At 38.1% G+C, this 24,382-nt stretch overlaps 1 protein-coding gene across 1 annotated transcript in view; it reads right to left on the bottom strand.

The window, feature by feature from the left end:
- Positions 1-328: 328 nt before the first annotated feature.
- LOC134649141 (telomerase-binding protein EST1A) overlaps positions 329-24,382 on the bottom strand; it is a 49,327-nt gene continuing 25,273 nt past the window's right edge. The window contains exons 15-24 of the mRNA XM_063503855.1: positions 21,306-21,463; positions 20,054-20,127; positions 19,651-19,748; positions 17,864-18,026; positions 16,612-16,729; positions 13,359-13,535; positions 9,887-10,040; positions 5,472-5,696; positions 2,617-2,762; positions 329-1,122 (exon numbers count right to left, since the gene is read on the bottom strand). Of these exons, the coding sequence (XP_063359925.1) occupies positions 1,075-1,122; positions 2,617-2,762; positions 5,472-5,696; positions 9,887-10,040; positions 13,359-13,535; positions 16,612-16,729; positions 17,864-18,026; positions 19,651-19,748; positions 20,054-20,127; positions 21,306-21,463 (1,361 nt within the window). The 3' untranslated portion in view covers positions 329-1,074. The remainder of the gene's footprint in view (positions 1,123-2,616; positions 2,763-5,471; positions 5,697-9,886; positions 10,041-13,358; positions 13,536-16,611; positions 16,730-17,863; positions 18,027-19,650; positions 19,749-20,053; positions 20,128-21,305; positions 21,464-24,382) is intronic.

Here is a 24,382-nt window from a genome sequence, read left to right as displayed (position 1 = left end):
AGTGTCGCTACTTAACTACCGCCTTCAATAAGAAATCGTTTTATATTGTTTTATCAAGCAGGCAATTTTAACTTGTAAGCACTATGTATTAGAAATTAAAAAATAAAAACATTTTATCTAAAAAAACTATCACTCTTAGCATTTTTCTGGTTGCATTCCCAGATACCGAATTTGATGATAAATCTTACAACTTCAATACTTGCAAACAGAAACTTTTATCAGTCATGATCGTGAATATTTGATTAAAAAGCGACCACGTTATGCTAAAAATGCACAGTGTATCCGATTCACTGCTTTATTTCATGTTCGTAAAAGAAATTTGTCAAAAATATATTTAATAGAGTTTTGCACGCGAAAGTAAACATGATGTTTTTTTTCTAGTTCTAGGCTATGATTCTAGTCCAAGTAAGTAAATATTAAAACCAAGAGAAATTTATCAACCACAAGATGTAGAACTGGTATCTACTCTCATAACATACACCCTTAATTTTATGAAAATATAAACCGTGACATTGCGTCGCAGCAATCGTCACTGGGCACACGATTAAATCAATATAAAAATAAAAGAAGACAATAGACAATTTTCTGTCTCGAAATGGATAATGTATATTTAAATTCTATTATCCTAACTACAAAAAATAAAAAATATACTTAATATGTTACATTAAAAATAAGTAAAAATAATAGCGATATAACACTAAGATTACGATTTACCTAATATCTTAGAAATAAAACTAGAATATAATGATAACAACGTAAACATGGCTCCGAACCCGAGCGCGAGCTCGCGAGCCCTTAACAAAGTGTATTATTTGTATAAACGTCTATTGGTGTACGAATTTTACTTAGTCTATCAATTCCTATTACTATAGTGACGCACATTAGTGAACCGCCGGAGCGGATTTATGGACTTTTAAGCACTAAGGCCCTGGAGGGTACCTAGGTCCCCTCGGCGCGCGGAGACCTCCGGGCCGACTAACCGCTAGACAGTCGGGCATGCAGCATGCTGAACATACAATCACATAATGAGACGAACCGTCGTTACTCTTGCTGGGTGGTCTAGGGATACCCGCTTCACTTGTTGCTAACAGCCTTGTCGTTATCTGCTTCTGACGGCGAATTCTGAAAAGAGAAAATGCTTTGTTTATGACTCTAAATTACGCTATATAATTTTTTTTTTTTCGACTATAACACCACATTTAAAGGGACGTATAATATTTACATACACCGGTTTAAGAATATACTTTCCTACTGACTCGGCGAGCCGTGGATTGTATTATATTATATTTGATGAGTGAAGATTGTAAAACAATACTAAAAGGGTTTGTTCCTGGTTCGGGGTATTCCTGTTTCGTCGTATTCCTGTTTCGTCGGATTCCTGATTCGTCGTATTCTTGTTTCGTGGGAATTATATACATATAATTAAATATGTCATGCAGTAAACCAGTATTTACTACCTAAATATGAAGATTTAATGTAATCACCAGTGATCGTACTTTTTCTAGCATTTTTAGCACATTTCGACGAATCAGGAATCCGACGAAACAGGAATACGACGAACCAGGAACAAACCACTAAAAGTAAATTAGTACAAAGGCCGAGAAAAAGGCCATTGTTACGTTGTTTAAATCAAGCTTACTATATTTGTGTACTGTAAAAGGTCCATGTCAGGCACCCGAAAAGCGATGTCTCGCATAATAAGGAATATAGCGTATAATATTTCACTGCTCAATAGCCTTTTTTAAAAGAGACGTTGGGCATGTTTGAGAGAATAGGTGTTATCATAGTGCCTGTTATACAGCTGCCAATAGGCTATTTATCACTACATAGTATAAAACAAAGTCGCTTCCCGCTGTCTGTCTGTCTGTATGTATGCTTAGATCTTTAAAACTACGCAACGGATTTTGATGCGATTTTTTTAAATAGATAGAGTGATTCAAGAGGAAGGTTTATGTATAATTTGTTACCCGCGCGAAGCCAACTATCCAACTGTGTACATAATACAAAATAATATACAGTGTGGAAAGATAAGTCGGGCCCTGGAGGGAAACTACCTTAAATCCTTAAGCTGGCTCATTTTACTTAAAGGAGACCATCCTTTATTTTTAAAAAGAATCAAAACTGCATTCAAAGATTTTCTAAAACTCGCTTGCCTTGCCCGAGACTCGAACCAACTAAAAATTCCAAAAAATAAAAACTCGCAATTTTATTCTACTAGTCGATACAGTTAATGTTAATGATAACATTTCTCCAAGAAACATTAGGTATTAAACTCGTCTGTCGTACAAAATATCCATAAAATGTAATATTTAGTACTCAAGATTTTTTTAGACAAGCCAAATTGAAGAAAAAAAGAAAAATACTTTGAATGCAGTTTTGTTTCTTTTTAAAAATAAAGGAATGTCTCCATTAAGTAAAATGAGCCAGCTTAAGGATTTAAGGTAGTTTCCCTCCAGGGCCCGACTTATCTTTCCACACTGTATATGTACTTACAATTTAAACGAAATTACAAAAAATATTGTCATTCAAAGGCACTATTCCTACGCAAACCAGGGTATCCCAAGTTTTTGAGCGTAATGACTGGCGTGAGAGTAATAGTGGTTAAAAGGGTATTACCGTGGGTGTGAGTCCGGCCCACGCGACGAATGAGGGCAGGTCGCGCGCCGGCAGCTCGGCGGCCAGCGCCTTCACGCGCAGGTTGCGGTCCTCCGTGAGCAGCAACACTTCCCGCACCAGCCGGCCTCCACTCTCCTCTGTCCGCTCTGTTGGTCAACACAATTACTTATTAATACTATTCTATACATATACAGTGTGGAAAGATAAGTCGGGCCCTGGAAGGAAACTACCTTAAATCTTTAAGCTGGCTCATTTTACTTAAAGGAGACATTCCTTTATTTTTAAAAAGAAACAAAACTGCATTCAAAGATTTTCTAAAACTCGCTTGCCTCGCCCGGGACTCGAACCGACTAAAAATTCCAAAAAATAAGAACTCGCAATTTTATTCTACTAGTCGATACAGTTAATGTTAATGATAACATTTCTCCAAGAAACATTAGGTCTTAAACTCGTCTGTCGTACAAAATATCCATAAAATGTAATATTTAGTACTCAAGATTTTTTTAGACAAGCCAAATCGAAGAAAAAAAGAAAAATACTTTGAATTCAGTTTTGTTTCTTTTTAAAAATAAAGGAATGTCTCGTTAAGTAAAATGAGCCAGCTTAAGGATTTAAGGTAGTTTCCCTCCACGGCCCGACTTATCTTTCCACACTGTATATTCTAATGCTACGTATGTAGTGGACGGACACGTCGGCTACATGGCTCCCCCCTCAGCGAAGCGTACGGGTAGACGAACGATGCGTCCGCTGCGTGTCATCCGTGGTTGTCGCGAATCCGTGGAAATCGATGCGGAGTCCTTATTCATAGACGATGTCGCAGGGCCACTCCTTAGCAAACATTTAAACAATACATGCCGGATCCCAACCCTATAAGCAAATTTATATCCTAGAAGTAATTTACTGATTTGTACCCGTGACAGTGACATGGACCGACCCCCCGCATTAAAGGTCCCAATAAAAGGAAAAATACGTAGAATTATAGTTGGTCAAACCAATTTGTCAGTAAATAGGAACAAAAAAACTATACTCATCCTTTTCTTTTGGGTGCTAGTACTAGTGTAAGACAAAAATAGTATGATCTCTACGTTTGAAATTAGACAGTCCTAGATTTATATGTGAAAAATAACAAAAGAATAGGCGTCCTAACCTTTTATTGTATAAGTAGAAAAAATACAGTGAAACATAAACACAGCATCATGCTGCCAAAAAATAAACATGACAACAATCATAACGCGTCAAGGAAATCAATAAATCCGATCGATTGAGATCTATATTTTTTGCAATAGCAAACGCGAGCTAGCCGTTTTTATCGACCAATAATTGACCGCGGCCGGGATAACTTGAATAACAACCAAATGGTCATTGACGCCAATCACCATCAATCAATACTATAAAAATATTTGAAACGCATTTACTTTGATAATATGTAAGTTTCCTTTTTAAAATTTGCTGATGCTCAATTGATTTTATCATTATTTACTCTTAAATGACAACGGTATTGAAATTTATAACATTCACAGTTTGGCTGCAAGACATGAAATATATAGGTACTAAAGGCAAGGATTTTTTTCAAACGGGGACGTCACTGGCAGATCATGTCCATAAAGCCGGCCACACACACTAGGTTATAACCGATGGTTATGCCTGCACAGTTTACTTGTGCAGGCATAACTGAACGTGTGTATGACATGACTCCTTGCCTGCGCAAGCAAAATTGAAAATATCAAAATTTATATTTTTTGCCTGTCGGTTGTGCTTGCGCACTTCGCTTGCGCAGGCATAACTGAACGTGTGTGGCTGGCGGGCTTGATAGGCTTCAGTTATCCAGTGATTGCCGAGGGGATAGGTTGCAAGTCACTGTGCAACAATGTCGTCTCGCAAACGAAATGCAATTGTAGAGGATTTTTAGTAGATTTTTAGGGTTCCGTAACCAAAGGGTAAAACGGGACCCTATTACTAAGACTCCACTGTCCGTCCGTCCGTCTGTCACTAGGCTGTATCTCATGAACTATGCTAGTTAGACTGTTGAAATGTTCACAGATGATCTATTTGTTGCCTCTAGTACAACAAATACAAAAAACCGGCCAAGTGCGAGTCGGAGTATGGCTCCCATGATTTTTTTTCCGTTTTTATAGATAATGGTACGGTACCCTTCGTGCGCGAGTCCCACTCGCACTTGGCCAGTTTTATTATTTTTTAAGTGTGGAGTGGATTCATGGTTTGTATGCGTGTATGGCTGACGAAATATAAACCTAATAGCGCTATTGCGTCGACGTCAACGACCGCTACCGGTGCCATGATGGTTTGAACTGAGAGTTTGTGCAGGTTTGTCGTTACGTGTGTGTGCCCTATGGAACTCGGTCGTGCCTGTTGGTTTTGCTTGCACAAGCAAAACCAACACGCAAAACCTAGTGTGTGTGGCCAGCTTAACAAATCACGATCATATTATACCTGTTGTTGCATTCATAATACGCCTCGTAAGATCGATACAGACACTTTACTAGATAAAAGTTTTAACTTCGCGAGCTCTAAAATCGACGGAAGACTCGATGGGTTTCTCTGCGAATGCTACATTTTTTCGAGTCTTCATGCAAGCCTCAAATAACAGTAAGAGCGTATAGAAATAATATTCTCTTTGGCAATAGTATGCTGGCGGTACGGTATCATCTTGGGTCGTCCCATTCGTTTTTCGTCAAGTTCTTAAATTAGTCATATTCTGCTTTCGTCACTCATTCTACATTGAAAGCCACCGACGATTGTAACGAATGTAGAATGAGTGACGAAAGCAGAATAGAGATTTAAGAACTTGACGAAAAACGAATGGGACGACCCAAGATGATACCGGCGGTACGTACCTGGTTCGCTAGCTATGTTAGCGTGCAGGTTGAGCGCCGTGGCGAGCACCCGGTCGTCGTTGGTGGCGCGCTGGTCGCGCTCGGCGAAGGCGCGCGTGGCGAGCAGCGAGCCCTTGCTGGTGGCGAAGCGCACGCCCGGGCCCGCGGCGCCGAGCCACGCCAGCGCCGCGTCGGCGGCGGGGCCCACGCGCGTACACTTGCGGAGACCCTCCAATTCCGTCATTACTGCGCGATAAACAATAGTTATTTGTACAACAAGAGATTTTTCAAGAGAGAGAAAGTTTGATATTTCTTCGAGTGCTTATTTTGAGTCCCGTGTAAGCGAAAGATTCTATACTAGATTCACGGGCGTAGCGAGTGAATCTAATTTAGAATCTTGAGCGTAGTAAGGGACTCAAAAGCTTACGAGATGTAAATAACTTTGATCTCGTGTAGTTCACAAAACTTTTCACCTCAGCAGTGAGAACATATTAGAGAACCCGAAAAATGTATTCCTTCTTCATCACTTACCTCTATTCACTCATGTTTTATTAAGATATACCAACAATTAAGTTTTCACCTCATCAGCTCGAACAAGGGTACCTTGCTACTTAAAAACAGTGAGCAAAATCGCATTTTGCTCACTGAGTGAGCAACATCACATTTTGCTCATTTTGTCTCACTCAGTGAGCAAAATGCGATTTTGCTCACTGTTTTTAAGTAGCAAAGTACCCTTGTTCGAGCTGCTGAGGTGAAAAATAATTATCCATTTAGGTCCATTTGCTTAAACCAAAGCCGACGGGACTCCTCATTTAACCCCTTGAACGTCACGGCTATCGTCGTCGTGAACCTTGTCGGAATGCTCGAAGATTGATATTGGACTGTAGCCGTGCGTGTCAGTTGACGTATTTGGCGGTCAAAGGTTGAAAAATTATAATTTCATACTTCTTTCATACATTTATTCTTAATAATCATGTAATCATATCAGGGTGCGTAGCAAACGTGCACTCGTTAACGCTCCGTAGCGAACGAAACGCAACTGTCACTGTATGGAAGAGTAGCGGCCTGCCTTTAAGAGTACCATGATCCACTCCAAAAAATATTACAACAATTATGGATCATCTCATAGGAAAAAAAGAAGGTCACATTCTCACATTAAATTATGTCTTGCTTGCGTATAAGTAATTTTTTGTTTAGTATTGAGTGATAAGGCTGTTATGTCCAATTATAGAGCTTAAACATACTCATGCTAATTTTAATTATTTAAGAAGTTAACACACAATCAAGTTACATCCAAATTTCCAAGTTTGCATAGAATACATAGATAGATAAGAATCGCATTATGTCACCCGCCAAGCTCACTAACAAATATAAGAACTAACCTAAACCTAGCGCTCGAAACATAAAAAAATAAGCCGACACCGACAACAAAGTTGCAAGAATAGCAGACAGGTATGGGAACAAGGAACTAATTTAATGAGCTCTTAGACACTCATTGTTATAATAATTATAAAATAATGCTTAAGTAACTTTAAAACGTAATGCACTTCCATTATATGAAAAAGGTGACCTACGGTAATGAAATCCAATTATTGTTTTGCACTTTATTCTTCAAAAACGGTTTTTTGTGTGCGAGTTGCCCTCGCGCACCGAGGGGTCCGTATAACTAAATAGTAAGTATGAAAGTCATTACGATTCAATTAGCAATTCAGTATTGGATATTCGGGAATCATTTCCGCATTTTATCGAAATTGCTAAAGATTAATCGGTTGTAAAAAACACTTTTAGATATTATTCGAGATGTACAACCCTAATAGCTAAGACAACTCTACAGTACTGTTAAGTTAGATTATCCATACCCATCATTGATATAGTATAAAGAACTGGATACCCAATCAGCCGCCAAAAATGGCCCCACAAAAGTGATGTCAAAACAGATCATGCATCACTTTTTCGTTTAGTCTTGTTTGAAACGCTCAAATGTGAAGTTGTCAACAATTACGAAATGTGCCGTTAAAATATGTAAAAATAACAATGATAAAACAAGGAAAAAGGATGGAATGTATTTCTTTCGGTTAGTTCTTTGGATAGCATTACATAATTTATGTAATCTGGTGGTAATTTTATGGTTTTGAATAAATTAATTTGTTAGTACCAAAGAAGGGATGTCAAGGAACAAAATTCTATTGAGTCGATGTGAGGTCAATATTTTTTTATATTTTTATATGGAATTCATAAGAAATAATATTATGTTTAAATTGAAGATTTCCAAGAAAACCTATGCGACGTGCAAAGTGGACTGTTATTTAATTATAGCAAAAGATAGGGGTGATGCAGTTTTAAACAAGGCAAAACGGCACTTGTGTGTTTGGCCCATTTCTCTGTTTCCGACATATACACCACCAATAAGGGCTTATATCGACTAACTGTAAATGCTAAACCTGTCGGAACACAGTGACAACCACAGGATTTTTTTTTATAAATTATAGGTAGACTTTATAAAAAAAATCCAATCAGTATCTAAATGTCCCCGTGCACCCGTGCTATGAGTAAATGTAGATCTTAAATACACAGTTATTTAATAAGTAGAATTTATTTCAAGGAAATTAGTATTTAAAGACGTATACTTACGAATTAAAAATTTAATTTGTTTGAATTTGAACCACGAATTAATTTTATTTGAGCTCCCGATTAAATTAAATTTGTTTTATTTATTACTTCAATTTTAATATTTTCCTGTACAGTAATACATATTAAAGTGTACCAAAGTGACTCCATTCGTTCATTATTCTCGTTTGACGTTGTTTGACGTAAATACGTTACGTTTAGTGCCATCGGACTAAATTTTTAACAGTGTTGGTACTTATGTTTGCAAATTTGACACTTAATGCTTACGACATTAAGCTCTTTTCTGTACGAAACATTTATCTTGACTCAAAATTTACGTAAGCGTTTTTATCATCAATGCAAATGGTGCGAAACGTCATTGGGATCCACATTTCTTGACGTTTTTGTTCTGCTTTGTGTGTCTATTTCTTTTATATTAAGTCAGTGATACCCATAAATTGAATCAAAGGTTGACTGGACTCTTCCAGGGATCTGTATCCTTTATAGGGATAAGTTCGCCTTTGTACATTGTATATACTTTCTTTTAATTGTATTTTAACCTGTCTTATGTACAATAAAGTGTTTACATACATACATACAAATTGGATTCTTCATTAACCTAAATTCAAATTCAAATCGCTACTAAATTATATTATGTATATCGCTAATGCGAGGTACTGGCACACGTAATATTATGAGAATAATCCTCTCAATGGAGATAAGCTAAATTATCTCTTGCAAAGTTACATGTCCAAGATAACTTTTCTTGTTTTAGTGTCTCTTTCAAACTATTTTAGAGTGGCTTGTACGTCGTATATATTCCGTGTAAATGCCACGCCACAGCCAGGCAATGAGCACTAATTAAAAACCAGAGCGGCGTCTGGCAACAGTATATTGGCGACGTATAGCATTTATATCGCCTTGTCTGCTCGCTTTTACCGTTAAACTGATTTTACCTTGTTAGTGCGAAAATCTTTATTACAGTGATACTCCATTTCGCACGAGAAACGGGATTACAATTAACACTGGTATTTATTACACAACAAGTTTATGGTTATAACGCCTGTTGAGATCGCTTCAAAAAGTGTCGAATGAAACTAGATTTTATTATGGTAATAAATTAAGTGATTGTAACATGATCAAACATAACCCATAAAGGAATTTGTCAGATGGATGGACGGATGGACATAGTCATAGCAACGACGATTATAAAAATACAAAGACGACTTAGACTGCCGAGACAGCCATTAACCACAATTTAAATAGTGTCCATGAATGCAGAATGTTAAGTTCTTGATAAGTAAGGCTGCCAGAGGTCCTGAAAATGCACCGCATTCACTACGAAAGACTGATATCTGTCTGTCCCTTAACCTCTATATTAGATAGATATTTGCTGAGAGGGTCGAATCGGGTAAATCCTACCCGAGTTTGAAGTTAAGCGACACAGATTTGAAACCCAGTGTTTTGGTAGTTACAAACGTCCATAAATTACAGTGATCGCTTACCATACAGTAGGATATAATCTTATATTGCAAAGAAGAATAGCCTCCGATTCGTTAGGATCAAGCCATTGTGCCAATAAAGTCATTAACACTCAATAATGTATTAAATATATGATGCCCACCCGGCTTAGTACATGGAAATGCAAGCAACAATGTACAGATAACCGATAATGTAGCTTGTGCCAGTGCAACCCTACGGTCGATGTCGCATGTCGCAGACGATCACAGCCCTATGGCGTGGCCCGAACTCTCAGGTTTTACAATATACCCAAGATATCTGTTTTCCGTATTATGTATTAATTAGTTTTCTCCATTCAAAGTACTTACCGATAAGTGGTACGGCAAGTTGGTAGGGCGTGCCCGGCTCGGCGGCCACGGCGCGCAGCAGCGGCAGGTGGTCGATGAAGCAGTTGGTGTCGGGCACCAGCCAGCGCGGCCGCACCTCCACTTCCACCACTGCCGAGCTCACGCGCAGCATATCCTGACAATAACAACTTTCAACTACACGGCTTTGCCTGCTCTATAGTCCGGCTTCTAAGCTCGAAGTACAGTCCCAATCGGAAGAAAGCATGAAATTTAGTACGATATATAGCTTATACACAAACAAATAAACAAATATATAGAAGCGGAAACAACTTGTCAAGTGAGTGTTTCCCCCTTAACGCCACTTTTGTCCCATTTTGCAGTTTCACATTATATTAGATTATTAAAAACCGGTTGGAGTTGGAATCATCATTAGAGAAACGAAACGGTATTACTGGTCTCGCCACATGGAGTTCTTGAAAATCCATATCCGTTCTCATACTTTTCATAATATGTATATACCTACTATAATATACTTTATATAAATCCTAGACGCATGTTTCTTGACATGACTCTTAAAATTAAAGGCTACATTGGACAGTATACATTTAACGACTCAATTACAAAACGTAAGCTGCTTTGCAGTTGTATGATACTTTATAATACATATAAAAGATAAAAACACAAGCCTACTATCAAAACACAAAAACAAAGATTTCATCAAAGATAAACCTCAGACAAAATAAAACAAGCAAAGCGCTAATTAGACGAGAATATTCTAAAACAGATTTATAAAAGTCGGTTAAATGCGCCGCTTGTCGAACCGTAAGGGCTCATTTAGACGGTGCGAAAACTCGCATGCGAGTTATATTTTTTTCTACTCCAGCACTTAAATGTGTCAATTAAATGACTGACAGTGATATCTAAAGCAATGTCATTTGAATGCTTTGTCTATAGGCTCATAAGATGACTGCTAGCAGTCATCTTATGAGTATAATACAACTGCTTTATTTTTTTTAAAGATACAAGTTCCGATCATCTTGATTGAAAGAGGTATGTTTTCATTTACAATAATAACTCTTTTTTGTTTTTAAATAATAACTCATTTTTTTTTAAATAATAACTCTTTTTTTTTTAATAATAACTCTTTTTTTTTTTTTTTTTTGCTGCAGCTGTCATAGAAAAAGTAATGTATGCAACAGCTCATAATTGGTTCTTAAAATTCTCGGGTCTTTTTTTACAAAACTCGACTACGTCTCGTTTTGTAACTTCGACCCTTGAATTTTAAGAACCCTTATTATATCACTGTTGCATAAACTACTATTATTACATTGCGTCATTTCATCGGTCGGCTGAATTGATGTACCCTCAATGGTCCGCAATGTAACTAAAATCGTATACGAGTTCACACGCCGTCTAAATGAGCCCTTAGTTATTTGATGCGCGTAGCGAGAATAACAAGTGGTATGACACAATAATTACGGCCCCGGATTCCGAATGCGCTAATTTCAATGACGGAAGCCGTAATCGACGAAACCTGCAGTGTTTAACTTGTTTACACTCCGTGCATCCACCATAAACGTGTGTCACGCAAAAAATAAAGACAAAACCTGCCTGGTGCATGTCGGAACATTCGTAATAAATGGAGGGTTTTTTAATTTCAAGCTTTTTTTGTATATATTTAGTATTTGTTGTTACATTGGGAAACAAAAACAAATTGTCTACCTACAGGTATGTTGAAGCAAATTATTTTTCAAGATGCATGAATAAAAAGCGCCAGAACATTAATAGAGAAACGTAAACAGCAGTTATTTTCTGACACAATCTATTTTATATATCGTATAGAACTAAGAGAACTTTCATATAAATTCCATAGTGGAAAATCGTTTTCACAGTTCGAAAGGAGAAACTGCTTAGACTAGTAGGTAGTGAATTACCCTATTGTCGCCGCAATCATGGCATGTCATGAGATTTCAATACACAGACAGAAAACGTCGAAAAATCACGTCTCGTCTGTGATCTGTCCCTAAAATACAGCCCTAAGGCAGCTTTGGAGACGTTAGAGTTCCGCTTCCTTCCGTTCGGGTAGGGAACCCTAAACACGGTTATAAAATTGACAATCACGACGTTATACAATCAACATAAATAAAAAAGGAGTCCTGTGGAAAAATAATCATGCGATAACCGACGACGCCACTCGCTCGCGCACGTCGACCTTGAACTTTAAGGACGGCTCGGATAAAAAAAGCAATTTCTTCCTTAGTTTAATCGACCAATTAGCCTTCACCTGTACGCGAGGCACACGATTTTATTTATTCACGTTTTATGAATTTTTCAAAAAAGTAAATATATAGTAATCAAATATATTCTATACAACATTAGTACTCATTAGGCAATAATTAAATGTTTTATCAAATAACATCGTGGCAGTCAAGGATGCGTGGATCACGTAGGACTTTATTTATTTACGTTTAATGTAGATGTGATTGATGCTCAAACAATTACTTCAATCGAGATCCCAGAGATAAGAAATTTGTGCAAATTCGACAACGTGACGGCGGTCGGCCCGATCTTTGTATGGTTCAGGTCGATAATATCTAAACTAAAATTATATTGACCCGGTCTAATGAGAAAGCATCAAGATAATGTGTATCGTGAAGTTGTCTACTGTATTTACAATGTTTTACCTGTGAGCTAAAAAACATTTCCTAACTCATACTTCTCCACTGCCAATTCACAGTAAAAAAAGTAAACGAAGTGATTTCTTAAATTAGTATAATAGTATATTTGGGATGTGACTAAAATTTAGTCTAAATTAAGGAATTCGACTGCCGCGTATAAATATTTTTAAGTGCCTTAGTTCTATAATGTACAACAGGGATGTTGCGGATGCAAATTTTTTGACATCCGCGGATGCGGATATTTAAAGGCTCACATCCGCGGATGCAGATGTCAAGATTAGGTACTTAGAAAACGTCAAATATTAAATTTTTAGTATTTATTATTTAAAAAAAACGAAACGTTTAGTATTTGAGCAAGAATATAGGTGCGTTATATTTAATAAACAGTAACTTGGCCGACTTTTCTGGATACAGATTCTAGACGATTTCGTTATAGGTAATGAGGAAATTACCTAGCACTTACGCCGCCGCTAAGACGTTCCTGTACCGACTTGTTCGACATCCGCATCCGCATAAGCTCCGCATCGATTTTATGCGGATGCGGATGTTGAAAATAATGCGGAAGTTCCGCGGTTGCGGATGCGGATGTTCGCAACATGTACAACCTCTACAAACAAGTTTCTATACAGGGGGGTCAGTTATCTCTGCAGATTACTATACGTACAATAAAATTGAGTGATGAACAAGATCTATAATTGAAGTTTCTGTGAGACAGGATATGAAGAGAGAGCAACATAAGATTTACGAACAAGTTATCTAAACCATGCAATAAAGCTAATGTGTTCCTGTCTTGGGTGTTTTATTATTATACGGACCTGCATACGCTGCCGGCGCCTGTCTAAGTTGGCCTTCCTGTTCTCGAGCTGTTCCTTCCTGCGCAGCAGCCTCCTGGTGGCCTCGTCAGGCCCCTCGGCCCCTGCGGCCTCCTCGGCGAGGCTGGGCGGCCCGCTCGCCGCCGCGCTCGTGCTATCTTCATCTTCAGAGTCTTCGGACTGCAACAGCGTATTTACATTAATCATATTTAATGAACAGAGCTCGGCGGGAGTGAGCTATTTACCTTATAATTTGACATGTCTCACGACAAATTATAAGGTAAATAGCTCACCCCCGCCGAGCTCTGGTAATGAATGTGACAAGGCGGCTTTTATAAATAGTGATGTTGACTCGCACTGATCCTATATACTCGTATATCATATCGATTCCTATATATAGACACGCGATTTAGTCATTCGGTACATTTTATTCATTTTTACCTTAGTACATATCTTATGAATATCAAACTATTTTATATAATTAATTAGGTTTAAACCCGTTAGAAAACTAGCCTTTTTGATAACCGCTGTCCAACTATAGATGACAGGAGAAGAACATCTCAAGATTTAAATCATTGTGATACAATGGACAACCACTACAGATAAGGCACTAACTATTCAAGACGGCCTCCTGCCAATTTTCATTGGCAAACTACTCGGATATTATTTTTATAAAATCGGAAATCTTTTGTATTATTTTTCAATCGTACCTACACAAGTATTTTTTAAATAACTGATTAATAGTATCTCTATACTATACTATCGTAAATAAAAGAAACGGGAAAGTGCTTGACGGACCACGCACAGGTGACAGGGTTGTGTGCTGTACGCTGTAAGAGATACCAAAATTCTAAGCTCTAATAAATATGATATACTTGTAAGTACCCTGAATTTATTTTAAAAGCCACTATGTGCCACGGGTTAATGTTTGCTATCGCCGCCGGTCGGGCAGCAGCTTCTGCGTCCGGTTGTGGACGAAATTAGTGTCCTGTTTTTACGTATCCACTATAGAACCCTAAAATTGCAAACTTGGTTCACGTTGATAATTGCAGTTCACTGCTGTAAAATAGTTTTAACACAAATTAGGCTTTATTGCTGCCACATCAATTAAACGTGGTCGTTAAATTAGACATAGTTAAATGAACAAACCAGATCAACGTATTGTGTCCAGGAATTGTTAGGTGTGCCTATCGCGAATCGGTGTTTAAGAATACATATCAGACGCGAGTGGATTTGCTTTACAATAATATTTGAGAATAGTTCTTCAGACAGTTGGTTAAACATGACGCACAAACATTAACTTATGTATGTCTTACAATGTATGTACCATTGTCGACACAGGTACCGACCATTCTTAAACCGTATTGCAATGAGATAAGGTCCACCAATGTTAAGCGTGTTGTTGTTGGTACAAAGCTGCTGCTAAAATTCAAACAATGAGTATCCATATGTATTCAGCGGGAGTCGACATCTCGAATAAATATGCAAAAAGATACAATATAAACCAATGCCTTAGTGCCTCGATGAGTAATACCATTACACAAAATTAACCAAATTATTACTTCGGTAGGTATCAGCAACTCGCTTTGAGAACAGGATGTTCAATTAAATCCTTATAACACCTAACGGTATAATCGTTAAATGGACTAACGGAATAGGCGGGAATACTAACTCTTAATAATGGATTAATGACTATTCCTATTTCGCCTTTACGATCACAAAATTACTACGGAATATAAAACTGAATGAAACTACCGTTTAAAATTGAATACGGATAAAAATAATACAACAGCTTTGGTGTGAAAACTTACGCTTATTATTTTCTATTAATGTTTCTACACGTTTATTCATTCCTTTATGGCAGCTATATACAGGCCATTCCACGGGCTATTATTTTGACTTAATAGGCTAAGATGGACGCCAACACTTCGTATTATACTAAACAATAATATATGCAATTGTTTTTTTTTAATGAGGCCGGTTCAAAAGTAAATTGGCGCTTGCGCGGGAAGTTGTTGCGCGTTAAGTTGTTACGCAATTGCATATGCCTAACTACTAAGGGACTGTTCCACGCCACTCAGCAGTGACCTATGAAATTTCGCATACAATAAAATTTTGTGAACGATTTAACGGTAACAGACGGTTTGGTGCAACCGACCGTAGTAGGTTTTTTTTTTAAAAGAAGACTTTCATCAAACAGACACGTCGGCTCCGTTGGGCCTGTATAATAAAGAATTTCAACGAGTGTTACTAAACAAAAACATGAAAAAAACTGTACACAAATTTCGCACTTTTTGACAGGGGTTCCGCCAATATAGATTGGAAAACTCCAATATCTGTTACTGTATAATCCCTACCTTGAAATAGTTGCGCCCTCATGTCTCGAGTCCGGACACATTCCATTAAGAAGTGATGTACATCCTCGACAGAGTCGCAGATATCGCAGTTGGGCGACTCTGCTTTCCTCATCAGATGAGCAAACATATTTAATGGAATGTGACCGGACCGAAGCCTGCGAGCACGTGCAATAGGGATGTTGACAATTTTTTGGAACTGGTTTCATTTTGTACTATCTACAAAATGAAACCAGTTAATAATACACGTAATAATAACAGAAAAAAATATTAAAAAAATATATTCATTAATTTTGAATAAAAAAACATGTATAATAAGTTTCGTGTTTAAATTTCGCGCCTAAACGCTCCAAACTGTCACGTGACCTTGATGACGTAACGGCGTTTTAAACAAACTGCTGTCAGTAATTTTTTTAAATTCTTTATATGGCAACTGACAATTTTTTTTAAAGCCTTAACACACCTCGTATCGGACAGCGACCTTCGTTCTCGCTCTAACTTATAGCTGCGTCCTTAACGCACTACCTTACACACTATCGATTCGTGCGCCGCACCGCACCAAGATCGCGTTTCGGTACGATAATCTGTAGACACTTAGGCAGGTTTTATAACTTGTCTTTGGTGATTCCACTGTGATTACGTCACGCGCTCCGATTGGCGTTTGCAGTCACGTGATACTGGGCATTATTTTAAATACTTTTGATTATTTTTAATTAATTTATTACGCATATTTACACTTGCAAAATATGATTTTCCGCGTTCTAATATTCCCTGCTATGGTTAAAACATAACATATTATATATTCGCGATTCATGTCAACATCCCTATTTTCGCCCGGTCTTAATCAGCCACTTCCCACCAGGGTATCCGTAGTAGGTTAAAATGATGTAATGTACACTCACCAGGTGTTGCAGCGGGGTGTGGTGCGCCTGCGCGGGCTGCACGGCGCTCACGTAGCGCGGGGCGCCGCTCGTCGGGTACTCGAGCCGCAGCACCGGCGGGTCCACACCCACCAGGTATCTAAAACCAAGCAGATTGTATTGGAAAATAGTTCAATGTCTACAATAGGGATGATGACACATGTTGAATTTTATAACAAAATCTAGTAAAATAGATAGCAAACGAGCAATTTATCACAATAATGTGGATATTAAAATAAAATATTGAAAAATTACAAAATTACAGGACCTGAAAGTTTCAAAATTTAAGTTTTTTTTAACTTCCAAAAACGATAAAAGTAAGGGTACCATTCGATTCTTTACATTCCATCCAAAAAATTATTGTATAGCAACTATATACATAAACGCAATATTTCACCGACAAAAACGCAATTTTCTTGTTTTGTCCATACTACAAGATGGGCGATGACGTCACGGCCTCTGGCCGTTTTGTATAGGGCGTTTCGCGAGTGAAGTGCGACTGTCGGACTTTGACTACAATTTCTGACTTTTGTGTTACTTTAATGCAATGGGTCCCATATAGACATTTGATCCTAAAAACAAACCCGATCGATTGATACCATAAAAAAAAATTAGTCATGTAGCCTATTGTTTCACTCATAAATAAGACCAAGTGATGTAATCCTACCTACACTAGTTTTTTTTTTACTTTTTTGAACCAAAGAATGCAGTTATAATACCCGTTTGTCATTAGATACTTGGGTGCCTAGCCAAGATAACAATCGTTCATCGACAAAACGCCAAACGAAAAGAAACAAATGTATCAGGATGACAGATGCTACGAAAAGTCACGTGACCATTTCCATAGATTATTTAAGTTTCGGTAGGCGTTTTCTATCAACGATTGTCAGCTTGGCTAGGCCTCCTGTACAGAATACTAAAAATAAGTATTTGTGTCTCCGACCCTTTTAACAGGGTTAAATATCAAAATGTTTATGTATGGCTCATCGTACCTATAGCGTCATAATATCTTCCCTATATAGCAGTTTCCTAGCAATACGAGCGAGTGCCCACACCGCCGTTCACGTGTGCGGCGTGAAGCAGGCCAGCGTCGAGTCCTCAACACACCTCTGGATATAATTACTCTGTGCCCATGAACAGCAGTTTTCTCGTGCGGCATGGTGCTTTGCGGGCAGTCACCTTTGCATACAAACTTCTATTCAGGGATTCTAACGTAACCTAGGTATATACTCACTCTGTGCCAAAGAACAGCAGTTTGGTGGTGCGCAGCGCGTGCTCGGCGGCGTGGTGCTTGGCGGGCGGGTCGGCGCGCGCCCACGCCGCCGCCGGCTCCATGTACATGAGCGGCGTGAACCCGGCCAGCGACGAGTCCTCGGGTAATCGCACCGACACGTAACCTGCCATAATAATATTAATACAATGGTAGGAACAGTTTCCTCCTTTTAGTTATGACAAAAGCCAATTAGGCCAGCCGCGCATTGGATACGAATTCAGTTCGTACGCAAACGTCAGTTTACTGACGCGCACATTGAAATATAGACTCCGTGAAATGGCCAGTATTTTACGCGCGAAATGAGAAATTTATATCTGCTTATTTGGTTTGTTTCAATACAAGACAGCGCACTACATCATTATTTTTTTATAAAATAACGAAGTTAATAGACTTGTTTACGACCACTTTCTAGTGCTACGTAGTTACGTATAAAAGCTTTTAATTAAAGTCTTAGTTTAATTTTTACTCAGCTGTAGACAGCACAGTAGTTACTATAATATTTTTCAAACTCGATGGGTAGGATAGCAGCTCTCATTTGAATAAAATTTTGCGAGATTTGGCGTTTTTAGATTATAAATTATTTGGAGAAGACACCTGTCATCCTACCCATCGAGTTTGAAAAATACTATAAACAGCACCTATCTATAAACAATTGACTATGCGGATAGTAGCAGCCGTGCAGAATACAAGTTATAAACTAATTTGATCGTAAACTTTGCTTTTTCTGATGTAAGGAATGTAATGATGGTAGGTTGTTATTGTATGACTAGAAAAAGAACCTAAGTAGGCGTATGCGTCTCGTTTTCTATCAAATTAATAAAATTATTTTATTAAATTAAACATGGACCATCATGCACTTACTCTGGAGTCTAGACTTATCACACGCACACAGTCGACACGACTTATTGCCATCTTCGCACTTCAAATAACTATCATACTTTATTAAGTAAAGGCTCGTAATCTTTAATTTATAAAGGAGCCAATTCACTCTTATCTTTTTTTATCGTTCAATTTAATAGACTTGATTGGACTATAAAACCTTTACATAAATAAATGTAATGTAAAAAGTTTTAACGTGGTGATATAGACTGCTTTTACGATAATATAATTGTAAATTGCATATTCTACCCTCACGCGTCTCATTTAGGCGTTTTAATATTTGATAGGTACCTGTTATTATGAACCAACTATTAATATATATTGAATGAAGTTTATACTTCATTTCATTTGTTACTTTTTATAAATTCCGTCTTTTACGGATTATTACTCGAGCGTGTGCAGTCGACTATGCAATAAGGCAAATGTGCAAAGCTCGATCGTTAAGGTTCGAAATTATAAAATAAGAACCCAAAGCTCACGGAAACAAAAAATCCCTTAAAATATGCTTGTGTTTTTTTTTTAAATTAATGTTGCAAAATATCAAGATTGCCAGTTAAACAGGAAATATGTAATGGGATTAAATCTTCTAAGAATACCATAGACCAGCGGTCGGCAACCTTTTAGCAGCCAAGGGCCACATAGTAGCTAACGAAGTTGACGCGAGCCGCACTTTGTTAATATTTATGACTTTATCAGACATTGTCGTTTGTCAATATTACATACAAAAGCCAGGGAGGCTCGCGGGCCGCCTGTTGCCGACCGCTGCCATAGAGTAAAGAAGTTGGAACCTATATTTTTCATCCTCTGTACTGTGTCCCAAAATGTGCCCCCGTAAGTGAGGCGACTGAAATGAGATTAGTGTCACTTACCTTCCTTCGATTCACTTTCCAACTCTATCGTCTTATCATCGAGGTCTTCGAGGATGTTCATGAGTCTCGCGAGCCAGTCCCATGGACTGCTTTCAGTACTAAAACAAACATACATTTTATATTAAAAATAAATCACCATCTTCCTCGCGTTGTCCCGGCATTTTGCCACGGCTCACGGCTAGGGTCCGCTTGGCAACTAATCCCAGTAATTGAATTAAAAATAAATATGTAAAGCAAAAATTTAAGGCACAAAATTTTTCGACAAACTATAAATGAGAAATGAAAATATAAGCTATTTTGATAAAAAAATACATTTACCTAAATCTTTTTATAAGGCAACCTCAAACTTTAGTTTATTGAAAATGAAATTGAAATGATTTATTTCGCATTCGATGGAACTTACCCTATATCGAAATTGTCGAAGGACGGCGGTGGATTCCAAACGCTACTGTGGCATAGCATCCAATCCGACCACACCTAGACAAAGGAAACAAATAAAGTTAAATGCGCCCGCCGCGACATGTTCCTAGGGTGAAAAAACTAAAAAATGTTTCACTCTAAAATTAGCATAGGCGCCGTTCTGGGCGCCAATGGGGAGGATAAATATTGCAATACAAAATAAAAAAACGCCGTTTTAAAATACGTTTGTTTCAAGCTGCTTAATGACTAGGTCGGAATGTAGTTTGTAAAATTAAAGGCATTTATTGATTGCCTACCCATTTCATTACCTGCTAGATTCAGTAAACTAGCCCATCTTTTTTTTTTCAACTATTGTACATACATATAATAAAAGTTATTTTTAATTACAATTAAGTCACTTCAAGAGCTCACTTATTTATAGAATACATAAATCTTTAATGCCAAATGCATCATCGCACGCAGCAACTCTGTAGAAAATGGCGTTCAGATTTCACTTTTTTCGGAGTTTTAGTAAACCATTTTATTATAAATTTGTAATATTTAACTATTATTTCGCTATATATTCAAGCTTTTTACATAACTTCGTGTGTAAAGTTTACACACTGTAAACGAGTAACTGGACACCTACTTTTTTACATACATGTTACAGATAGAATAAAAAAACTAACATGTGCTACGCTTCTTTAATGCAAATCAACATGCTACGATTACAAGGGGCCAAATAGCGAAAAAATTACGTTTTAAAATAAGTTTCCTGTTGCTAACCAAGTCAGAAAGTAGCTCTATAAATTGCACATCCACTTAACTAATTAATTTGTTATTTACTAAACTACTGGGAGTTTCAGTAGCCCATAATATGAGCTAGCTGAATATAGCTGATAGGTCGGCTCCTAATAGCGCACGTAACCCGTAACGGTAAGCGCTGGGGCATCGTTAAGTAGCATTAAATCTAAGTACAGTTATGAAATTAGGTACGGTAGTTTAGTAAACAGGTCTAATCATTGCATCTATGACGGACTGGGTCTCCTAAATCTTAGTTTTCAAGTGTGTCCCAGAGTCCCAGCTCCCATGCATGGCGACTACGCGATCAGCCGACTATGCTCATAATATGTTGCCTATCTTAATGCATTGCATGTGGAAATGCGACTATTAGGGGTCAGGCAGCAACGCACTGCAGCATGACACCGATCATCAGCAGGGGCATGCACACTAGTTATTAAACAAATGTTCCGCACCTTGATAGCTGGTAAGAGAAGCAGCGCGTCAGCGTGGTGCTGCGATTGCTCAGGTTCCGGCAGCAGCGCGCAGCAGCGCTCCAGCATCGCGCCGAACATCAGAAGGGACACGCCCAGCGCACAATCTAGCCATGCGGAGCGCCCGGACGCATTGCTCCCTGGTGTATCAAAAATACAAATATTGACAAATATGTATATAAAATTATGAGTAAAGTAGGTACGAAGTCTTACATAATAAAAATAAAAATACCGACAATCCCGTTCGTGTTAAAAAACGCTCTTATTATTCGGTGTTACAGAAACCCGCATAGATACCTATGTAACAAGTAATTTGAATATCAATAACTGCAACTTCGCAGTATAAAAGCTTTCAAGTGAATACAGCATACTTACGCGACATCGTAATTATTATAGTATCGTATCGTATTTTTTTCTCTGACTCCAAGATAACATTATATGTAGAAATAAAAAAACTTGGGTCTCTTGTGGCCGTTGTATCAAGGAAGCGCTAATGTAATACCAAGAGTAGGCACTGTTCGATGAAGGATGTATCCCGAGTCATCCCGTAGAATCATCAGTCTAGTAACGTCCTGTAACTGGTCTACGGCGGGATTCAACTAAATAACAGGCTAATTACACCATGGAGTGCGTTAAAAGGAATCTGTCTCCCCATAAAAATTAAAAGGAATCGGTCTAATAATCCAAACAATAACTGTATTTTATAGTTTTGTGTATAAAACATTTTACACCAAAAACAATAAATGATATCCTGTTATATAAAAATATCGTATATATTCAACCCACGATGTGTAATCCTGTTAAAATACTCCAACATAAAATTATACCCGAGGCAAGTTCCAGGAATCAGCGTATTTTTGTACGGATTTCCACAAGCCTGGCGATAAGGGAAGTTAGCATGGCCAGTAATTGCATAATTACATTAAAGAATGTCGACTGTATCTTATTATACTCCGGTTTCTGTTTTGAAGCGAGCGAACCGTAATCAATCAGAAACTTTACTATAGGTATACATATTATTATATTTTCTTGTTTACGTGATTAAACTGGCACGGCTATTAGGCCACAGTTTTCGCAAACGTAAAACCATTTTTATGTTTTATTACCATTTCTAGCAACACGTTCGACAAGTTCCTCAAATAAATTACCAAGGCAATCTAGAGCTAGACTAGAGGTGCGATTAAGCTTAGGAGTCCACTTGTCAGGGAAGTGCAAAGCATGGGCATTAAATGAGTGATTGGGACGCCTCGCTGGACTCGACTCGGTCGCTCGCCGACTCGAGCCGGTCAGGTATAAATAGAGAGCTAAAAATACACAGCACGGATTGCACCTGCGACGCAATAGCGCGCTGTTATCTAAGATATCTTCAATAAACATGACTTCCACGCCAACCGTTTGACCATATCGATTACGCGTCCAATACCCGATACAACTTGATGGCGAGGATTATTTAAGACAGCTGTAAAGTTTCTCAAATTAATTTAAAGGCGCGTATACAAAACCGACAATCAGTTGTAATTCATTTATGAAATAATCCAAAACATCATTACGCGTAATGGTGTAAAGGAGAGGTCGTCACTGCGGCTTCGGCGCGTCAGTTTGTTGAACCTGTCTCCGTCAAATGTGCGCGGTGCATTGGAGCGGGGCGCGGGCGCAGGCAGCGGCAGCGCGGTGCATCAACCTCCGATAACTTGTAATTTGTAATTACAAGCCTTTACTGCGCCCGGACGGAGCCACAGGAAATAACCACATTTACAAGCACACTTTATACATTAATTTCGCCAATTGACTACCTTGCTAATCAATGCCAGCTAGATTATTGTATATCTTGGAATAACAATAACCTTGGTTATTGTATATGTCGTAGTCAGATCGTATAACCCGCCGTATTACATTACGGCTAAATAGTAGATACGATGCGGCTAAACGTAGGCCGCCTTATTGAAGAACGTATCGCAATGACAATCCGGCTAATCGTCGAACCGCCGCATTTCAAAACGCCCCTGTTTTGTAAAACGGCTAGCCGTAATGTAATACGGCGGATTATACGATCCGACTGCGACATATACATAATAACTTATACGAGTACTTCTCGTGACTACCATTACCATTATTTTGTCAGGGCTACACATATATTCATAGTTTTTGAAATAGTCAAGTCACAAAAGTTAAGCTAAGCATAAGCCTCATGGTTCGACAGGAACATAACATCAGTGATTTCTTCGAAACCATTATTTATCGCTGAAGAAACTCGTACATGGAGATGAAATCGGTGGAAGTACTTCGTTTGATTTATACTGAAAGCGACACGGCATAAAGACAAAGATTACAAAAAAACGGCCAAATGCGAGTCGGACTCGCGTTCCAAGGATTCCGTACATTACACAATGTTTAACAATTTTGAAGTGAAAACTTCCTTAGCGGCGCTGGGCACTTTTTGAGGTGGGGAAAAAATGATAAACTCGAGACAGCGTAAGGCGATCACGTGACCGTAAGCCCCGTAAGATGGCCACTCATAATTTAGATGGCATTTAAATCAATAAAGAAAAACTCATTGTTATTTGACATTTATGTTGGGCACTCCTTTTCAAAACCACTAACCTTACCACTTACTTATATACCTTTTTACACACTCTTTACCTATGTTCAAATAATTTGACGTTGTCATGGCAGTATGTAAATAAACATGTCAATGAAAAAGTGTGATCTTATTTGAGAATGATAATAATATATAAGAAATAAATAGAATACCTCTGCTAAACGTATGTATCGTGTTACCGGGCGTCGGTAACATAGTGAGGTGAGTTTTCACTTCTATCGGCACTCCCGGAGTACAACCCGTTGTTTTTTTTGATGTGAAACGTGAGTGAAATGTCTTTAAAAACCCGTAAGGGTCGGATCAAAAACTAAGTAATTAAATCCGGCTCACGCTTGACTGCACATTTCCAATAGATTTCCAGTGTGATCTATACGTAAAGGCCTATTTTCTGTATTTTTTTCAAAATTTTAGACCCAGTAGTTTCGGAGATAAAGGGGAGGAATGGTAATTTTTGCCTATT

The sequence above is a fragment of the Cydia amplana genome, chromosome 6 (assembly GCF_948474715.1).
Source record: "Cydia amplana chromosome 6, ilCydAmpl1.1, whole genome shotgun sequence".
NCBI lineage: Eukaryota > Metazoa > Arthropoda > Insecta > Lepidoptera > Tortricidae > Cydia > Cydia amplana.
The sequence above is the reverse complement of the archived record's forward strand: the minus strand, read 5'-3'. Positions and strand labels throughout refer to the sequence as shown.